This window comes from Thunnus albacares, chromosome 10 (genome assembly GCF_914725855.1).
Source record: "Thunnus albacares chromosome 10, fThuAlb1.1, whole genome shotgun sequence".
NCBI lineage: Eukaryota > Metazoa > Chordata > Actinopteri > Scombriformes > Scombridae > Thunnus > Thunnus albacares.
Window position 1 is genome coordinate 6985332 of NC_058115.1, and position 18410 is coordinate 7003741.

General features: G+C 38.3%; 3 protein-coding genes across 3 annotated transcripts; all 3 read left to right on the forward strand.

Moving 5' to 3' along the window:
* The first annotated feature begins 3342 nt into the window (after positions 1 to 3342).
* Positions 3343 to 9930, forward strand: LOC122990506 (cyclic nucleotide-gated cation channel-like). The gene is made up of 10 exons (XM_044363872.1): positions 3343 to 3431; positions 4069 to 4179; positions 4377 to 4568; positions 4666 to 4776; positions 5356 to 5462; positions 5732 to 6219; positions 6379 to 6657; positions 7051 to 7149; positions 8120 to 8497; positions 8925 to 9930. The coding sequence occupies exons 1-10, from the start codon at positions 3343 to 3345 to the stop codon at positions 9108 to 9110; spliced, it is 2040 nt and encodes a 679-aa protein (XP_044219807.1). The 3' UTR covers positions 9111 to 9930.
* A 322-nt stretch (positions 9931 to 10252) lies between these two features.
* Positions 10253 to 13296, forward strand: LOC122990388 (calnexin-like). Its single transcript, XM_044363734.1, has 6 exons — positions 10253 to 10317; positions 10781 to 10866; positions 11277 to 11396; positions 11491 to 11593; positions 11903 to 11976; positions 12178 to 13296. The coding sequence occupies exons 2-6, from the start codon at positions 10795 to 10797 to the stop codon at positions 12184 to 12186; spliced, it is 378 nt and encodes a 125-aa protein (XP_044219669.1). The 5' UTR covers positions 10253 to 10317; positions 10781 to 10794; the 3' UTR covers positions 12187 to 13296.
* A 672-nt stretch (positions 13297 to 13968) lies between these two features.
* On the forward strand, positions 13969 to 18183 carry fgl1 (fibrinogen-like 1). The gene is made up of 7 exons (XM_044363733.1): positions 13969 to 14286; positions 15286 to 15454; positions 15585 to 15744; positions 15841 to 15938; positions 16632 to 16720; positions 16884 to 17071; positions 17198 to 18183. Exons 1-7 carry the CDS (start codon positions 14221 to 14223, stop codon positions 17394 to 17396), a joined length of 969 nt encoding a protein of 322 aa, XP_044219668.1. The 5' UTR covers positions 13969 to 14220; the 3' UTR covers positions 17397 to 18183.
* Positions 18184 to 18410: the final 227 nt, after the last annotated feature.

Sequence of the window (18410 nt, forward strand, 5' to 3'; positions counted from 1 at the left end):
CTGTCATTTGAAATATAAGCCTAAATCCCAACATTAAAAATTGAAACTGAAACTCACCCCTTCCTTTTTTAGAAAAAAAGGGTTTATTTTGTTGGTCTGTGCAGAATTGTGTTTTCTAAATTTGGACACTGTGGAAATGCAACATGTCAAAGCTGCTACTGTTTCCATATGGACTCAAAACAACAGACTATTATGTTTGCCTTTCTTGTGAAGACTGCTTGTCAGTGTGCTGCTTTCCTCTCTATAACCATAATGCTGCCTGGAGACAATTCACAGACTATTCATACAGGACTATTCATTCATGAGTTGATGACGTACAACTGAACTATGTAAACAGTGTCAAAGAACATGAATTCTGACTGCCTATTTCTGATTATGCAATCATGTTTAAAATACAATTTTCAGTTGTTAAAAACACCCAAAGATAGATTTCTACTTCACGTGTGAATTGAAAATATGATTGAATTTTGTTTTAACTCTCTGCTGAACACGTGGTGCTCAAAGTTGATCCAGGTTTGTTGCTGCTGTTAACACTGTGTTTTCTTTTATCCCAATGTTCCCAGTAAAGCAGGGACATGACATTGCAAATTGACATCAAACCTTTACTCTCAGATATTGTACAGGTATTGCTGTATTGAGGATCTTAACATGTATGCAATTTTGGTCGACTCAGTGAATCTCTTGCAACTTTTTAAGATGTGACCAACTGCAAATGCTACCAATGTGCTGAATGGAAGCACTTTCCAATCATTTTTAATGGTCCTTTAGAAAGCCACTGTGGGAAAAATATTGCTTTACATGCTAGCAATACTTACACAACTTCAGTGTGCACAGTCAGATAAATAATGATAAATAAAATAATTTTTTCCATATATTGTTTGATTTCTATTTTCTGTTTTGTTTCTGTGCTACTGAAATAATTATAGACTCTGTCAGTATCTAACTATAATCATCACTGAAATGCAAATTCATGCATTTCAATGATGTATAAAATAGTCACAAAATACATTTAAAGAGTCTTTTAAATTTTACCTTTTATTTATTCCATGTGTAGGACAATACTACAGTACAGTACTCAGCAAATCATTTAATAATGCTTTATAAATCTATTATAAGCCATTAATATTAACGATTTTGTGGTTGCCAGATTTTGGTAAATCCTCCTCCACTGTAACACTTGCTTTGTCTTTATAACTAGCTCTTTAGTTCATCAGGAAGACTTCTCAAATGGACACTATTTTTGCATATGGACCTAGTTCATTTCTAAATGGCGATGTTGTTGCAGGAGCTCAATAGTGTGGGTTGCCAGATATGGTCAGTGAGCATAGGTTTTGGTTTTGATACAGGTAACCTGGTAACACCACAGTGATGACAAGACTCTGGAAATATGCATGCAGTCAATGCACCCAGTTGTGGTTAAATCACATAACTGTCTAAAACAAGAAGTTGTCATTTCTACAATTCTGTTGTCTGTGTGTCAATTGGTGAGATTAAGAGTTACTGCTCTGCTTAATTTTCACTTTGGCCAGAGCTTGGCAGCTATTTCCCCCTACTTCCTGTCATCTAAGCTAATCACATCCTGACTCCAGCTCTGTAATTAAAGCACAGACATGAGATTGACCTTCTCATCTCACACTCGGAAAAAAATAAATTGTTGAACTATTCCTTTAACAGGCCACATTTACACTATGCATCATTATATTCAAACTGGCATTCTGAGTACAATTTACAACAGTATCTCACAAATTTTGGACCTGTATAATTACAATCCTTACTTTTTAACCGTGGCTTACAGTTTTATCATTTATTCTATACTAAATACTAATGTAGTGCACCAGTCCACCCATCATATGTAACAGTACATTCAACGTTATAGTACTTCAATGATGGTTATGTGATAAAGAAGCAACAAACAACACACAGCAAGCACAAAAATACAATAAACAAGATAATACCTGTGATAGGTCAAGTGTGTTAATGATGCAGTGCTGCTGCCAGCCTGCTATTGGTGTCACATTGTGGTTCATATGACATCATGCTAGTAGTGCGGATAGATAGTTGTAATCAGTGTTGAGAGGCAGCTGTTGAGCTTACTGAATGTTTCAGCCAATCATGTGTGATTGAGGAGCCTTGTTTTTGTCCCTGCACATACTTTCATGTTTCATGTGTATGTATGTGTGTCCATGCCAATTTCAGGTGAACTGAGTTTCATTTCAATATATTCAGATTGCACCAAGAGCAAAAAAATGAAAAACAGCACACTCAGTCTCAGCTTATTCCTTGGTTCAATACAATGCTTTAACGACCAAATCTTTTTGCGTTTGTGGGTTAAAAAGATTAAATGAAACATGATTTTGTGAATAGCTCTGAATTAAAAGTGCGTCTCTGTTCATGTGTGCAGGTGTGTGCATAATATCACGTCGCTCTCAGTAATCAGGAGAATATACACACACAATGACACACTTGTAGTTCAGAGGCCACTTCAAACAGGGTTCTTGAATTCAGATGAGCTTACTGGTAAAAAGGAACACGCACACATGCACACACACAATTTGCAATTGAAACGACGTTTTTGTAGAGTGTCATGTGATCATTCCTTTTATGTTACATTTGTTCACTCCATCCATCCATCCTTTCACATGAGTGTTCGTCTGTCCCTCATGATTAATGTTGTGTGAGTGTGTTGTGTGAGATAGATAAATAGAAATATAGATAGATAGATAGATAGATAGATAGATAGATAGATAGATAGATAGATAGACAGACAGATAGAAAGACAGACAAACAGATAGATGTGTGAACTGTGCTGACGGATTGAAGAGCTGGACGTTGGGATATCAGGACATTTATCAGGTTTGTTGACTTTGAACATCTGTCTTTCCCTCTTACAATCTGTTGTCGTACCAACTATACAGCTTGTTGCTATGCCACCTGGTTTCCCTGGTGATGCCTGATACTGGATGACCCTGTACTGGATGACCTTCCTTTTCTGACTGTGGATCCATCATTGCATGTGTGTGTGCTGTTTGGTGACTTGTGTGTATCAGTCTGCACGAGCCTCTCTATGTTTGCATGTATCTTTCTGGTTACTGTGAGTGTGAGTGATAGTTTGTATAGTTTGTGTGCATGTGTGTGTGTGTGTATTTGACTGTGTATCTCTGTAGTTAGGGTATCTTGGCATGTGTCTATCTGTCTGACTGTGTGGTGTATGTGTGTGGTGATAATGTGTTTGGTTCTTTTTGTGATGAACAAACTTAAAATTAATTGAGGCTTGCCACGGTGTGTATCTGCGTGTGTGTGTGTGTGTGTGTGTGTGTGTGTGTGTGTGTGTGTGTGTGTAGTATGACAGGTCCGGTGCAGGATGCACACAGGCTATCTGTGAAAACATGGACAGAGGAGGAGAGTGACCGAGCTGACAGCACAATTAGCAGGTACACACACACATACACATACACACACATATGCTCTCCTGATTATATGTGCAGTACATATGTAGAGTTAGGTGACGTGTTCAGAACTATATAAGATACTTGTATTTTCAGAAAAATGGTATTTTATGGTGTATAATTAATCTAAATGTTATTTTTTACCTGTTATCCAGAAGTGAGTTGCATCTTCAAAATTTCAGGCAGTCTGCTGTTTGCCTAGAATAATAATAATTCAATATTTTGTTAATGTTAACAATATGAAATATGGCAGATATCCACTTGATATGACTAACTCAGAAGCCTCATATAAGCTTCAGATAAACTTTTAAATGCACAAAATGACATTGTGGACACACTGTGGATTTTGTCCCCCATCACTTACATCTCCAACAACTCCTGAGGGAAATTTCTGCCTCTTTAACTACTAAATTCTTCACTTTCTTCATCTGCTAGTCTCTAACTTTGTCTGTTTGCCATTTAATGCTGAGCAGGTAGTGTGCAGTGGATTTATCAGAACTTTTGAAAAATTGTGAACCTGTCCTGTAATGCCTTCCTCTGCAAATTAGTTATAGTTGTTGTGATAGTTGTGATTGAATTATTATTATTTTTATGTATTTGTGGTGTGTACTTGCATGTGTAGAGGACAGTCGATGTGTGATGACACTTCTTCAGAGCTACAGAGAATGGCGGCCATTGACAGGAGAGATATTAACTCCCAGAATTCCTTTCGTGGGCGAGGTGCTCTGTCCAGGTATGACAGCTAGGCAATAGACTGATATTCAAAAGTATTTATGGAAATCTTTTTTTTTCCACAGTATGTTAACTGTAGATGCCCTTTTTAATTATGTTTTTGTGTCCTACATACAATATAATGGTCAACAGAGCCTGTGGTTGTACTGGGCAGATCCCAGATGTAAATGTGCTTTTTCTTTGTTTACTTGTCCTCAGGATTGTTGGTATGGTGATGACTCTGAGAGAATGGGCTCAAAAGAGTTTGGCTGAAGAGACCGAGAGGCCAGATTCGTTTTTGGAACGTTTCAGAGGCCCCGCCCACATGGACATACAGGCCCCGCCCAGCAGGTTCAGCCACAGCCACACTGGCTCTGATACAGATAACGAACTCAGACGCACCAGACGCACGTAAGAAAAAAAACAAAAAACAACTGACACTTGTATTTAATGTTATATTATTTTATATATATATATCAATCTTTGTGTTTCTCCTTCTCTCTGTCAGGAGGAGGAAGTGTAATATCCTTGTCTTATCACCATCTGATGATGCGTACTACCATTGGCTGATGGTGATTGGTCCTGCAGTTTTTTATAACTGGACCCTGCTGGTCGTCAGGTTGGGAACTATTACTGTGACTATGAATACTACAACAGTACTAGTGCCAGTTCTAGTATTACTTCTTGCACTACTATGAATCCTATACTTCTAGCATGACTACTACAACATTTACTGTTAATTCTTCAAGACTATAAAGACATGGGCACAGCTATTGTGATGTGACCCATAGCTTTCTGAAGGGGTGTTCAGAAACTTAACACTGGGTTTACCATATGCCATGTTTGCCAGTTTGTGGAACCAGAAATTAGGCCATCTGATTTCTCTGACACACATGGTGTCATCAGCAACTTTTTTCCTTAAAGTCTTGTGACAAGGTTATTGACTTTGTATTTTGGGAGAACATTGGACTTTTTTGTCCCAGGACTTTGGTGTTACCTTCAGCATTTGGCAATAGTGGTGGACTATTATTACAACAACTGCTACTTCTATCGATACTGCCATTTTGAAAAATGCACCGGCTAAAAGGTGGTACTATCTCTATGATCAAAAGAATATTTGTCACCAGTACTTCATCATTTGCTTGGTTTAGTGTATTGCTGTGATTTACCTCATTTGCCAGTGTATCTGGTTCTGTAGGGCCTGTTTTGATGAGCTCCAGATGAAGAACGTGTTGGTGTGGCTGGTGCTGGACTATGTCTGTGATGGAGTCTACATCCTGGATATAGCTGTTCGTCTTCACACAGGTACTGAAAAAACAGTGAGTGAATAAGAGAAAAGAAACTCAAATTTCCATTCCTACACGAAAGTATTTGATAAGAAACTCTGTAACATCTAAACATAATTACACTGATCTCTTTTTTTTACTGAAGGCAATGTAGTGCATATATGTAATTGTGTCAGCATGTATAATTGCTTATGCACATTACCTGGATCGGAGCTTTATCTAATACTGTTGTTATTTGAAAGACACCTTCACTCATTCATTAATTTGTTCATTTATGTTTATATGAAGGTTTCTTGGATCAGGGCTTGATGGTGAAAGATGTTCGGCGTTTGAGAGAAACCTACGTTCGAACCCTACAGTGTAAACTTGACATCTGCTCCATCCTCCCAACTGATCTGCTGTACCTGACCATTGGAACCAGCTACACTCCTCTTCTTCGATTCAACCGACTGCTACGCCTGCCACGTCTGTTTGAGTTCTTTGAACGTACTGAAACACGAACGGGCTACCCCAATGCTTTCCGCATCTGTAAACTGGTTCTGTACATCCTGGTGATCATCCACTGGAACGCCTGTGGATACTACAGCTTCTCCAAAGTCCTGGGACTGGGATCAGATTCTTGGGTTTATCCCAACGCGTCGGACCCAGAGTTCGGCTCTCTGACTAGAAGTTACATATACTGCCTGTACTGGTCCACTCTGACACTAACTACCATTGGAGAGACACCACCTCCTGTTAGAGATGAAGAGTATCTGTTCCTGATATTTGACTTTTTGGTAAGTTTATGACAAAGGTGTAACCTTAGATTTTCTAATATATCTTACAATGATTCTTTTAGCCTCATTTCTTAAGACTTATCCTTACCTGATCAATGAAAGCTTTATACCTCTCCAGTCTATCAATACTTCTGCTAATACTACATATTTCTGTTCCAGGTTGGAGTTCTGATTTTTGCCTCAATTGTGGGCAATGTTGGAGCCATGATTTCCAATATGAATGCCACAAGAGCCACCTTTCAGAGCCGTGTAGATTCACTGAAACACTACATGCACTTCAGACATGTGAGCAAGGTGCTAGAGCAGCGCGTCATTCGCTGGTTTGACTACCTCTGGACCAATCAGAAGACAATAGATGAACAGGAAGTGCTAAGGAGCCTGCCCAATAAACTGAGAGCAGAGATTGCTATTAATGTTCACCTGGACACACTGAAGAAGGTAAAGACACTGACTCAGCATGACCCAACTCCTTTCTCATCCACACCTGTAACATCCATATATGCAGGGTATATTTTTGTAGTGATTGTTATGAAAAGTCAAATACTTTTAAAATGATTTTACTGTAGAGATTGACATCAGTCTGAAGGTCACAGTACCCTTCTGTTCAACAAAATTGTCCTCCATGCAGACCCAAAAAAGGATGGGATTATGCGGGTAATAAATAAATATTATTCTAATACAACAACTGACTGGTGAATATTTGTAGAATTGTAAAGTAATGTCACTGTGCCGTAAGTTGCCAGAACTGTTGCCCACACTTCTTCTACCATCATCACATGCAATCCACAATCATTAACACAGTTTTGTGTTTGTGCATGTGTGTGTGCATAGGTTCGTATTTTCCAGGACTGTGAGGCAGGCCTCCTGGTAGAGTTAGTGCTAAAACTTCGACCGCAGGTCTTCAGTCCTGGAGACTACATCTGTAGAAAGGTCAGTTTTACTACTACTGGTGATGTAAGTGATTTTACAATATCCTTACTAACATGGATGTATTAAACTATGGAAGGGTGTTCAATCAAGGCAATCCATTTATTCCAATGAGAGCCAGTAACCCAGCACATATGGTAAAAACTCCTGCTTCCTCCTTCCATAGTGCATATGCATAGTGGATCTTTATGGTTTTACCTGGCCAGTGGTGGAGGAAGTATTCAGATCCTTTAATTAAGTAAAAGTAGTAATACCACACTTTAAGAAATACCCTTCAAAATCCACTTACAGTATCAAAAATAAAAGTACTCAATTCAGAAAATTGCCCATGAGAGTGTTATACCATAATATATTATATGAATAGATTAGTAGCTACTAGATGATGCATCAGTGTCTAAGCAGCATTTTACTGTTGTAGTTGGTTGAGGTGGAGCTCATAACCTGTTTCAACTCATCAGTGAAATATTTAGCAATATCTACTTGGTTCCATATATTCCACAGAGTTATTCATATTTTCTTATTATGGTTTGCTATCCTGAGGTAACAAACTACTTACAGTAATTTGTCGAAATAAGTCCAGAACCCTGATATTGCACAACAGACACTTTCATGATTTGTTAATACTGCCAAGGCTTCTCTATAACTGATTATAGCAGTACATTTACTGCTGTTACTAGCCTACATTACCTCCTTGCTAAAGATAAAAGCAACTTTTCAGTTTCAGAACTGAAAAAGCCTTTTCGATGAGAGGCGAAACATCTTCAAGAATCTAAAACAAGTCCAGTTGCTCTTGACTAACCTTTCTGGATATACCATGATCTAGATTTTTAGACCTACAAATTTTTCAGTTCTTGTGTCTTATTGCTGATGAAAGTATTAATGTAAATATTGTCATGACTTCCTTTCAATAACGGTATATAGCAGTTATCAGCAACTTTTCCTCCTTATATATTCTCTGTCTTTTTTTCCCAAGGGAGACGTAGGTAAGGAGATGTATATAATTAAAGATGGCCGTCTGGCGGTGGTCGGGGAGGATGGAGTCACCCAGTTAGCTGTTCTGACGGCAGGAAGTTGCTTTGGAGAAATCAGCATCCTTAACATTAGTGGCAGCAAGATGGGGAACCGGCGTACAGCTAATATTCGCAGTCTGGGATACTCAGACCTCTTCTGCCTTTCCAAACAAGACCTGATGGAGGCGCTTCAAGAGTTCCCCCACGCCAGGGCCCAGCTGGAGCAGAGGGGGCGGGACATCCTGCAGAAGGAGGGGCTTCTGGAGGAAGTCAATGTGTCTGCAGGGGAGGAGCTCCAGGAGAAGGTGGAGAGGTTGGAAACCAGTCTGGATCGGCTACAGGTAGACCATCACCGCTGCTACTACTGCTGCTGTTGCTATATATACTGAAACCAATACCTTTACTGTCTTTTATGACCTTTCTATGATTTTTTTCTTGCATCATAGCTTATCAAATGTGTAAAATGTACCCTGATGAAGACTTAGAGTCGATAGGCGTTGGTCTGTTTGATTGCCTATGCTCAAAGAATACATTTATTATATTACTTCACCTGAAGACGGAGTGCTTTAGTTTTTCTGCATGGTTGTCTGCTCCACTTAAGGACAAACCCTCAGCAAGACTTCCAGGATTTTATTTTTTGTTTTGTGTTCAGATCCATGCAGCGCTTCCTCCTCCTGTTGTGATATGTGGAAAATGTAATGTCAGAATACAACACTACCATCCAATGCTTACTATAATGATAATGACTAATAATAACATTGTTTTCAGACTTGTTTGGCCCGTCTGCAAAGTGAGTTCAACTCTTCCCAGCAGCGACTGAAACAGCGAATCACAGCCCTCGAACACAACGTCACCACAGTGGTCACAGGCAGCGGTTTTCTTTCAGACGCTGATGGCAATGAGAGTACCTCTGGTGGTGATGGCGTGCGCAGTGAAATTAACATCCAGCTCTGACTAAACAACTTCTACTATGGAAATAGTACACATATTTCTTGTCATATTGTACTTACTGATTTCTTTTTATGTTAAATGGCCAATATTTGACACAAATCCTTGAAATATGTATTTTATTGAATGTCTGTTCATGTCTTCACTTTTTAAAACTCAGCTTCTTACAATTTTAGACATTTTGTAAAGGAGAAGAGCTTGTTAGTGTATATTGAATTTTTATGACTTATATTGAATTTTTGGATTATTTGGAAATAATTGAAAATACAACATAGAATAACACAATAAACTTCCTTACTTACTTCTACTTTGGCTGGAGAAACGTTTACCCAAGAATTCACTAATGGCTGGTACAAATCTGAACTAATACATATCTATGGGAACATTATTAGATTAAAACCTGACTTGTGTTTGAAAATGTGTCCTTAATTAAGTCCTTATCCACTAGAGGGCATGGCACCTCTATTGCCTGCCTGTTACTGGAACTGAAAAAGCCATTCAGATGAACAATTAAATATCTGACTTCAGTAGAATCAAACTGTGTGATAATGTACAGCATTTTATTTTAAGCACATTTTTGCAACATGTTCATTGCATATTGTATATATAGATGTAATTTGTGTCAGGTTGCCACATATCTCATGTTATTCTTAAAACAAATAATTCTACTCAGCTACTCTTTGAGTTCAGAGAACTGTTGCTAATGTACCTTAATTAATGTAGATAAAACAACATAAGCAATTACAGTTTCTATCACTTAACTTTTTATTATAGTCTCTCTTTCATTGAGCCTATTTCAGTTTTCTATTACTCTTTTTTTCAACTTTGAAATACAGGCTACTTTACAAAAAAGTTGCTTTGTTTTGTTTTTTACTTCTTTAGCTATCATCTGCTCTATTATTAATAAACACTATGTTAACCCTAAAACTGATCATTTATTGTGAGTTTGATAAATGACATAATTCAGCTCCTGCCATTACTATTACTGTAACCATGACAGGCCCTGTGTGTGTGTGTGTGAGTGTGTGTGTGTAATATGCATGCACAGTATGTTAATAGCCATGTCATACCCCCATAATGTGGTCACTGCATGCTCTGCAGCCATGTCAGCAAGTGATTTGGGACCAAAGTCCAACATCACATGACTGGAAGATTTCAGGAAGTGACTATTGAGAAACTCGTGGAAACTGTTAGAAATCACGGTGTTAAAAAGGTAGAAACACACTGCTTGGTCCTCTTTAGCTTCCTCTGTTCTCATCCTGCTTGTACTCTCACTTCTTTATCATCCTTTTTTTAATCTTGTCTATTTTCTGTCCCAATTCCACCCCCTCCTTTGTACTCTCTGCATGTTTCTTTTCTTTCATCCAGTTTTGATTTCCTTTCTCAGATGTGTTTTCACTGCTCTTTCTTTCTTTCTTTTTGTCCTTTATCAGCCTGATCATTGGTCATATAATAGAAAAAAATGATTGATTGATAGAAAAAGTGATTACATTGGAAAACATTTCTTTTCTTTCCTCATTCCTCATTCAGGGTCTTTGAATGCAGCCTTGTATGTGGTCTTATCTGTGTGTGAGTCATGTTGTGTACACAGTATATAGACCGTTACTGTGTACATGTGGACATTTTTGTGGGTGTATATTTGCGCACACACGTATGATTGTGTGTACATGTATAAGTGTGTGTTTCAGAGATGGAGATCAGCTGTGTGTTGCTGGGTGTAATGCTGGTTGCTAGTGTGACACCAGTGTCGGCTGCAGCACAGGTAAGCCCTGGTTTATATGCACCTTTCATTTTAGGAAGAGAAGGTACTGGGCTTAATGAAACCTTGAAAGAGTTATTGCTTCATTACAAATAGATCCAGGCTCTCCGATTTCAAATTAACCCAAAGAAGATAACACTTTATATTGCTGATCCCACACATGATCATGATAAAGTGATTTCAACGGTTGTGTGTATTCAGACAGGTCATTGCAAGCACAAGCACTGTCACAAACTGCTTCCCTGAGCGGCAACGACTGTTTGTAGTTTGAATCAGTCTCCTTATGTACATAATATTCATATGCCACCTGGTGCTCGCAGATATAAATGCATACAAATAAATGAGTTGGCATACTCGCTATTATGTGCAGGTGTGTATACAGATATGAATTTGTATGTTTATGTTTATTCTAGCCTGGTTTCATAGAGACCCTTCTATTGGCCACCCATCAGCGTCCCTGGCTCTGGAGTGTCTATGTCTTCACCGTTGGACTTCCTATCATTCTTTTCATTAGCTTCATGTGGCCTGACAAGGTACAGTATGGGCTTTTTTTTATGTGCATGTGTGTTGTTGTCAATTGTGTTATTTTGTGTCATTAGACCAATAATTGTGTGTGTTTGCATGCAGAGATTTGGGCCCCCTGATCAACAATATTACTATAAGAAGTCTGATGATGCTCAACCAGATGATCCTGAGTCCTCACAGCAGACAGAATCAATGGATATTAAAGGTAATGTATTATTCATTAGATTATTACAAGACACAGTAGTAGAGGTACAACATCAATATTTGTAATGTGTTACTTGTTGTGGTAATTATGGTGGTGGCATCAGAAAGGGTGTTATTAGCAGTAATATAAGCAGTACCAACAGAAGTATAAATAATAAACACTTGTAATGCTAGTGGTTCTCCCTGTATAGTAGCAGACTAGTGTTGTAATGGTAAGATTAGTAGTAACTGTATCAGCAGTGATGGTAGCACTAACAGTAATAGTAATAACAAATGTTTATTTCACTCTTTTCTTTTCTTCTCTGTTTAGGAAAGGCTAACAGAGCGGTGTCGAGAAAGAGAGACGTTCATGGGAACCAGAGGAAGTCTGACTTAGATCTGAAGGTGAGAATCAACAGACAATGTGGAAATGATAATGACTGATAATGACTGATAATGACTGATAATGTGATTCTGAAGGTGCAAAAGCAACTTTGGAAGTACTAATGTATCACAGAGCATGTGTGTATGTGTGTGTGTGTGTGTGTGTGTGTGTGTGTGTGTGTGTGTGTGTGTGTGTGTGGGTGTGTGTCTGTGTGTGTGTAGGATCACTGATCAGTGCAACAATCTCAGGAGAGGAAGCATCACACCACAAGAGGATGCTGCACAATTGCCAGTCTTATTGGTGACTGGATAGTGTGTAATACAAACAAACAAAAATCAAACAAAAATATTATCATACTCAGATTTAAATAATGTATAATTCCTAAATTAATATTTCCTAATGTTACTATCAGATATATTACTTTGGTGCACCAGCAAAATAGGAGATATAGTGGCTGGTGTCTGCCTCTGAGAGTACTACATTTGGAGTTGGAATAAAGGATTTAGACTCCACAGCTATTCTCAGGGTAGAACATCACAGACTAAATAATACACACCGTTGTCTCACAGCCTCAGTCAGCTGGTTTGAGTATAAAACCGGTGCAACCACCTGTCAGCTGCTGAAGCCAGGTGGAAATATGAGCTGCAGTTATCCATTGCCGATAAAAGCCTCAAACATTGAGACAAGATGCTTTTGTTTGTTTTTTCAGTCACTATCACTATCAGGATCTGATAGTGACCTCTACATGTACAACATATACATAAAATGTGAACTATTCAAGTGTGATTTGCTAGATTCTTGTCTGTATTATTGTAGATGATTTGGATGTTAACCTGGAATGAATGAACTGATACATCTTGTATATAATGTGTGTAAATGTTGATTTACCATTAAAACCACAGATTGTTTTATAGTCTTGTTAAAGGAATAGTTTGAGACTTTGGAAAATATTTGCATTCTTGCCTAAAGTTAGATGAAAAGACTCATACCACTTTTACCTCTGTACAGTAAATACTGTTTGTGGCTGTAGCTGCTAATTAACATTTTTGTTTAATGTATACAAAAACCAAAGTGTAAAAACAACAAGTTGAGGTTTCACAGAGACTTATGAGCTAGACTATTTCTTGGCCAGGAGCAGTGTCATCTTCAAGTTTTGTCAGGCTAGCTGTTTCCCCCTCTTTCCAGTCTTTATGCTAAGCTAAGCTAACCTGCTGCCAGCTGTGGCTGCGTATTAACTGTACAGACATGAGCGTGGAATCAATCTCATTTATCTCTCGGCTAAAAATGGAATAAACATATTTCCCAAACTATCTACTGTGAACTGTGTAAAGGCTTTTTAACACTCAACTGCCAAACACATAAAACCTGAATAAATATCACCATCTGAAACTGTGTCCACATGGTATGGCTAATAAAAGCCTGTCTCCTTTTCCTAGACTGCATGGTTGTATCTTCTTCATTTTGAATAATCTTAAATCTGTGACATCCATTATTCACTGAGATTTTTGTGATTCTTTGAGATAAAATGTCTCTCCTGCTCTGCCTCTTCCAGCACTGATCAGCGCTGACCTTCAGTGGCATTTAACAGCTCGCAGCATTTATTTGAAATGGCACAATACTGCTCATCAGCAAAATGACTACTTGAGTCTTTTAATGACACTCACAGAGAATACTGGCTGGCTAAGTGGGTAGAAAGGAAAATGGAAAAGCAAAGAACTGGCAAGTGGAGAACAGAAGAGAGTAATGAGAAATGGAGAAGACAAGACAAAAGCAAGGAAACAGAAAAAAGAAGAAAGATCTGAGGATGTTGAGCAACACATGATGCTGACCCTGGGCTTTTGCTCCTCTGATCAAATCCATATGTCTATAGAGGAACATGGTTCTAGTATTTTCACATTACCCTCTCTTAATATAGAAAAATGATGCCTTAAAAAACATGTTTTTGATTCTATTTTTTTCTATTACGTAGAACAATAGAAAGGTGTTCTCTGCAAAGTCCAGCTGGTTTTGGCGAGCGTGCGTCTGTTCTTGACACTTGCTGCATATTTTGTATATTTTATGACTGTAGAGAATCAGGCATTTCATCAGGTTCTACTTCTCCTTGGCACAGCACTGTTTGGCTCCAGGTGTGGGGAAGATTTTGAAAATTGAACATACTGTCAGGTGAAAGACAGATTCAACTAAACTCAAGTTCTACAGAGAAGAAGTCCTCCTCTTGTTTGACTTCTGGTCTTTCAGTGTTGTGATATCTAAACAAGAAGAGGATGCAAGGCCCACTGGTGCTGCTCACTGGACTGTTGGTCATCACAGCTTGCTCTCGGTCTCTCTGTGTAAGTACAGGGGTGCAGTTATCTGATGCCTGGATTTATTTTTTTGCTCACTCATGGTGGTACAATTGTTTTGTGTGTGTTTTTGTCATCTGAAAATGTGTTTAAGTCTTACTTTTGAAACTTTTCAAAGTTGCAGGCCTGATTCCAGAAAAAATGATAACAGCAATGATGTTGCTGTTCACATTCCTTAACGTCTGTTTATATATTCATAGTGTTTTAGCAACAATAGGGATAGTAACCAGACCCTGAAAATAAGAGGAGTGATTTCTTTGTGTTTGGCTGGATGTTTCTGTATTTCTTTACCCATGAGCACCATTGCAAGTACTGAAAATTGTAGTAAAAGTAAGGACATTTTGGCTGGTTGTCATCTCTTGAAAGGAACAGTTGACATTTTGGGAATTATAAATATTTGCTTTCTTGCTAAGAGTTAGACAAGAAGATCGATACCAGATGCATAGAAAGGGTCTGACTAAAACTCCCTGTAAAACCACAACTTGCCATGTTTACACTTTGGTTTGTGTATGGATTAAATCAGCAAGATATAATGTGTTAATAAGTGAGCTGGTAGGCTCCGGTAGGTGGATTTTGGACAAAGCTGTTTGTAGTTATTTGTGTTAGCTAAGCTAAATATCTGCTGACTATAGCTTTGTATTAACTCTTGGCAATAAAGTGAATAAGCGTATTTCCCAAAATGTCAAAATATTCCTTTCTTTGGTTAGATCTTGGGTTAAGCGTTAAGTTTAGTCTTTGGGTTTGCTCAGTTATGAAGATGAAACTTACATTTATTGTTCTTAACATGCGAGGTGATTTACCTTTACTTTTAATGATTTATTAATGGTGATTTGCTTGAAACAACTATTAGAAAGTAGAGGAAATTGTTTTCTATGCTTCTTGTGTCATTGTATTCCTTATACTGTGCATGTTTTATCTCATAGTTAGGGTATGAATATGAGTAAAGATCCTCACAAATATAATACAAATGTGTGTGCGTGTGTGTAGGCGTCAAACAGTTGCCAAGAGGAGGTGGCTCGTCTGCAGGAACGGGAGAAGCTTCTGAAGAGCCAGCTTCAGAAACAAGAACTCCTCCTACACAGATTGCAGCTGCCGAACAAACCTGGCAACAAGGACCAAACCAGAGCAGACCAGAGCCAGGACACCCAGTACACAGGTCAGTGAAGCCCTCGGGACTGGAAACCAACATTTGAAGCACAAAATATCTCGTTTCAGGTCTCATATTGCAGTAACAGGAACCAGATGATGTACCAAACTCAGAGTGTTTATTTGTGTGTGTGTGTCAGACTGCTCCCAGCTGTTCAGTTCTGGCTCCAAATCCAGTGGTTTCTATAGCATCAAACTCCATGGCAGCCCTGCTCCAGTCAGAGTCTACTGTGATATGAGTGAAGGAGGTGGTTGGACTGTCATACAAAGACGGATCAGTGGAACAGAGAGATTTAACAGGTGTGTCTGTGACATCAACTGTTACTACTACTACTATTGCTACTATTAAAATAATGAAATCAAATCAATCTATCTATCCATCTATCTATCTATTAGATCGTGGGCAGAATATAAGGATGGCTTTGGAGACATGGATGCAGAATTGGGAGAATTTTGGCTCGGGAATGACAACCTGTATTACATCACAGCACAAGGTCAATACCACCTCTACAAACCATTTACTACATTTTGTAATTTAAAGCTGCACAAATCAACATTCTTATATTGACAGGGGATCAAATGACTATGTGTAATATAAAAGATGGCACTCAAAATGACAAACCCATGGATATTATCACCAGAGTCTGCAATTCCCTCAACTCTACGGAGCGTTTTAGAGTCTTTTAGCTAAATATTTTGGTTTTCTGACCTGAAACTTTACTGTGTTGATTCAGTCTTACAGCTCTCATCAACCTCATTTCCAGGAGCATTTCCAGCAGCTGTTTTCAGCAAAAAAAACTCTGATAAAGCCACTATACAAAGCACTAAGCAGCAGACAAACAAAGTTAATAACTAGCTAGTGAGCATAGTGGAGCATTTAGCAAGAGTTGGTGGAGACCAAAAATAGAGCTAGGAGAAGAGTGAATATTGGACTTACTTTCATCAGGTGGCTGGAAACACAACTGAAATGAATGTTAATGTTGGTCTGTGTCTGCTGGATGTGTAAATAGGAATTTTTTGCTAACAATATGGCAAAGTTGTTTACAGCGTATTTAGCTGCCCCCATGTGGCTGAAATTACTGCTTTAAAGAAAACTGATGCTATTCTTCTGGTAGTTTTGAAAGGATAGGGGTTGATTTCTTTGCATTTTAGAAGGCATCTATCATTTGTTTATTTGTCTCTTCCAGGGAATTATTCTCTACGGATTAACCTTGAAGACTTTGATGGAAATCAGCGCTATGCTGAGTACAAGAACTTCAAAGTGGCAGATGAAAAGGTGTTTTTGATAGACAGATGATGACTAAAAAAAAAATATATATATATATAGTTTATAAAATAGTTATTTGCTTAATGTAGAAATATTGACAATAATGGAAAATGCAGGCTTGATTTTTGAGCTTATGCAAGTTCATCAGCTTTCCTTCTATCTCTCTCTGCAGGATCACTACCGACTTACCTTTGGAGATTATGTAGGTACAGCTGGAGATGCTTTGTCTGGAAGTTATCAGGTTGGTGTGTCAACGTGGGCCAGTCACCAGGGCATCAAATTCAGCACCTATGACCAGGACAACGATAACTACATGGGAAACTGTGCACAGGAAGACAAGGGAGGCTGGTGGTTCAACAAGTATGAGTTTTGTGATCTTTACAGAGAGTCACATAGATGCAAACACATACACCAAGATGCTCACAGTCATTCATCACAGTAAGAAATAACTAAATGCTCTTTCCTCTCCATTCTATTGCTCCCCAGGTGTCACGCGGCCCATCTTAATGGCCTGTACTACCCCAATGGGCACTACAATGGGCTAACAGATGATGGTATAGTTTGGTACACTTGGAGAGGATGGTGGTACTCCCTGAAGACCAGCATCATGAAGCTGCGTCCCATCAACTTCAAAATTGATGCCATTGACGACCCCAATGCTGTTCGTCGCAGTCCACCTTCCTAGATCATACATGAGCAGATATAAAACATTCTTGGCTTGAAAACTGCAAATTGCAAACAGCACTGTATTAATTAGTGTAAAACCATATTTCAAATTTTAAAACTTTAAAACACAAATCTCTTTTTATAATCCTGTTGAATCCCATCTGGACTTGTTTGCACACTGAACTCTAATCAACTCCACTAAGGCCTGGTAACAAATATACTTCCCATGTCATCAGTTTGTATCTGGAAGGAGAAAAGTGGAAGATACAAGATGAACTAAAGATGCAATCACCCAAATGTTTGAAGTTGTCATAAATGAAGCTGGACACTTTAACAATACTGAGAAAAATTAAAGCAAACAAGAGTTTGGTAGCTTATATAGTAATATACTCAAAAGAGACAGCACACTTAGTACGGGTGAAACTCATTGCCCATTTTAGAGACATGAATGTTTCAAGGGGAAGTAGCATCTACACACAGCTGTGTGTTTTAGTGGAGGAAAGGGAAATTTTATGTCAGCATGTGTGCCAGACACAGGCAGAAACATTGGAATGAAGGACTGAAAGGAGTCATTGTTATGTAAGTAAAAATGACAGCAAGAAGAACTGGAACTGAAAAATAAAGGTATATGACAAATCATCTCCTCCTCTTTCCAGAGAACAGTACTTTTGGTGCATTTCCTCTTTCACTTACAACTGATAGTTACTGTAACAAGCTTGTGAACATACATACAGCTCTATTTTTCTGCCATCTGCATTATAACCATCACTGAAGAAATAAAACAAGGAAACATTTGCTTTTTTCCATTGAATTATTTCATATTGATGTCTGAATTTGTAACATTAATCTCATCACCACTGATTTTAGGGTCCATTTTTTAATTAATGAGGTTAACTGTCAACATTTATAGCAACAACCTCCAATATCTGTGATTCATTTCAAAAACAAGGGCTTACTGTTCATTGGCAGTGGACATTTTTCTGTCATAGCGAGACATTCTGTCAATTTGAAGTGGTCTATAAAATTTAATTAC

What these genes read in the sequence shown, in the direction of transcription:
- fgl1 (XM_044363733.1), top strand. Translation starts at nt 14,221, where the DNA reads ATGCAAGGCCCACTGGTGCTGCTCACTGGACTGTTGGTCATCACAGCT. An exon ending in CTTGCTCTCGGTCTCTCTGT is followed by an intron (nt 14,287 to 15,285) that starts GTAAGTACAGGG and finishes GCGTGTGTGTAG; the next exon opens with GCGTCAAACAGTTGCCAAGA. An exon ending in CCAGGACACCCAGTACACAG is followed by an intron (nt 15,455 to 15,584) that starts GTCAGTGAAGCC and finishes TGTGTGTGTCAG; the next exon opens with ACTGCTCCCAGCTGTTCAGT.
- LOC122990388 (XM_044363734.1), top strand. Translation starts at nt 10,795, where the DNA reads ATGGAGATCAGCTGTGTGTTGCTGGGTGTAATGCTGGTTGCTAGTGTG. An exon ending in CAGTGTCGGCTGCAGCACAG is followed by an intron (nt 10,867 to 11,276) that starts GTAAGCCCTGGT and finishes TGTTTATTCTAG; the next exon opens with CCTGGTTTCATAGAGACCCT. An exon ending in AGAATCAATGGATATTAAAG is followed by an intron (nt 11,594 to 11,902) that starts GTAATGTATTAT and finishes TTCTCTGTTTAG; the next exon opens with GAAAGGCTAACAGAGCGGTG.
- LOC122990506 (XM_044363872.1), top strand. Translation starts at nt 3,343, where the DNA reads ATGACAGGTCCGGTGCAGGATGCACACAGGCTATCTGTGAAAACATGG. An exon ending in GGGCGAGGTGCTCTGTCCAG is followed by an intron (nt 4,180 to 4,376) that starts GTATGACAGCTA and finishes ACTTGTCCTCAG; the next exon opens with GATTGTTGGTATGGTGATGA. An exon ending in TCCTGATATTTGACTTTTTG is followed by an intron (nt 6,220 to 6,378) that starts GTAAGTTTATGA and finishes TTTCTGTTCCAG; the next exon opens with GTTGGAGTTCTGATTTTTGC.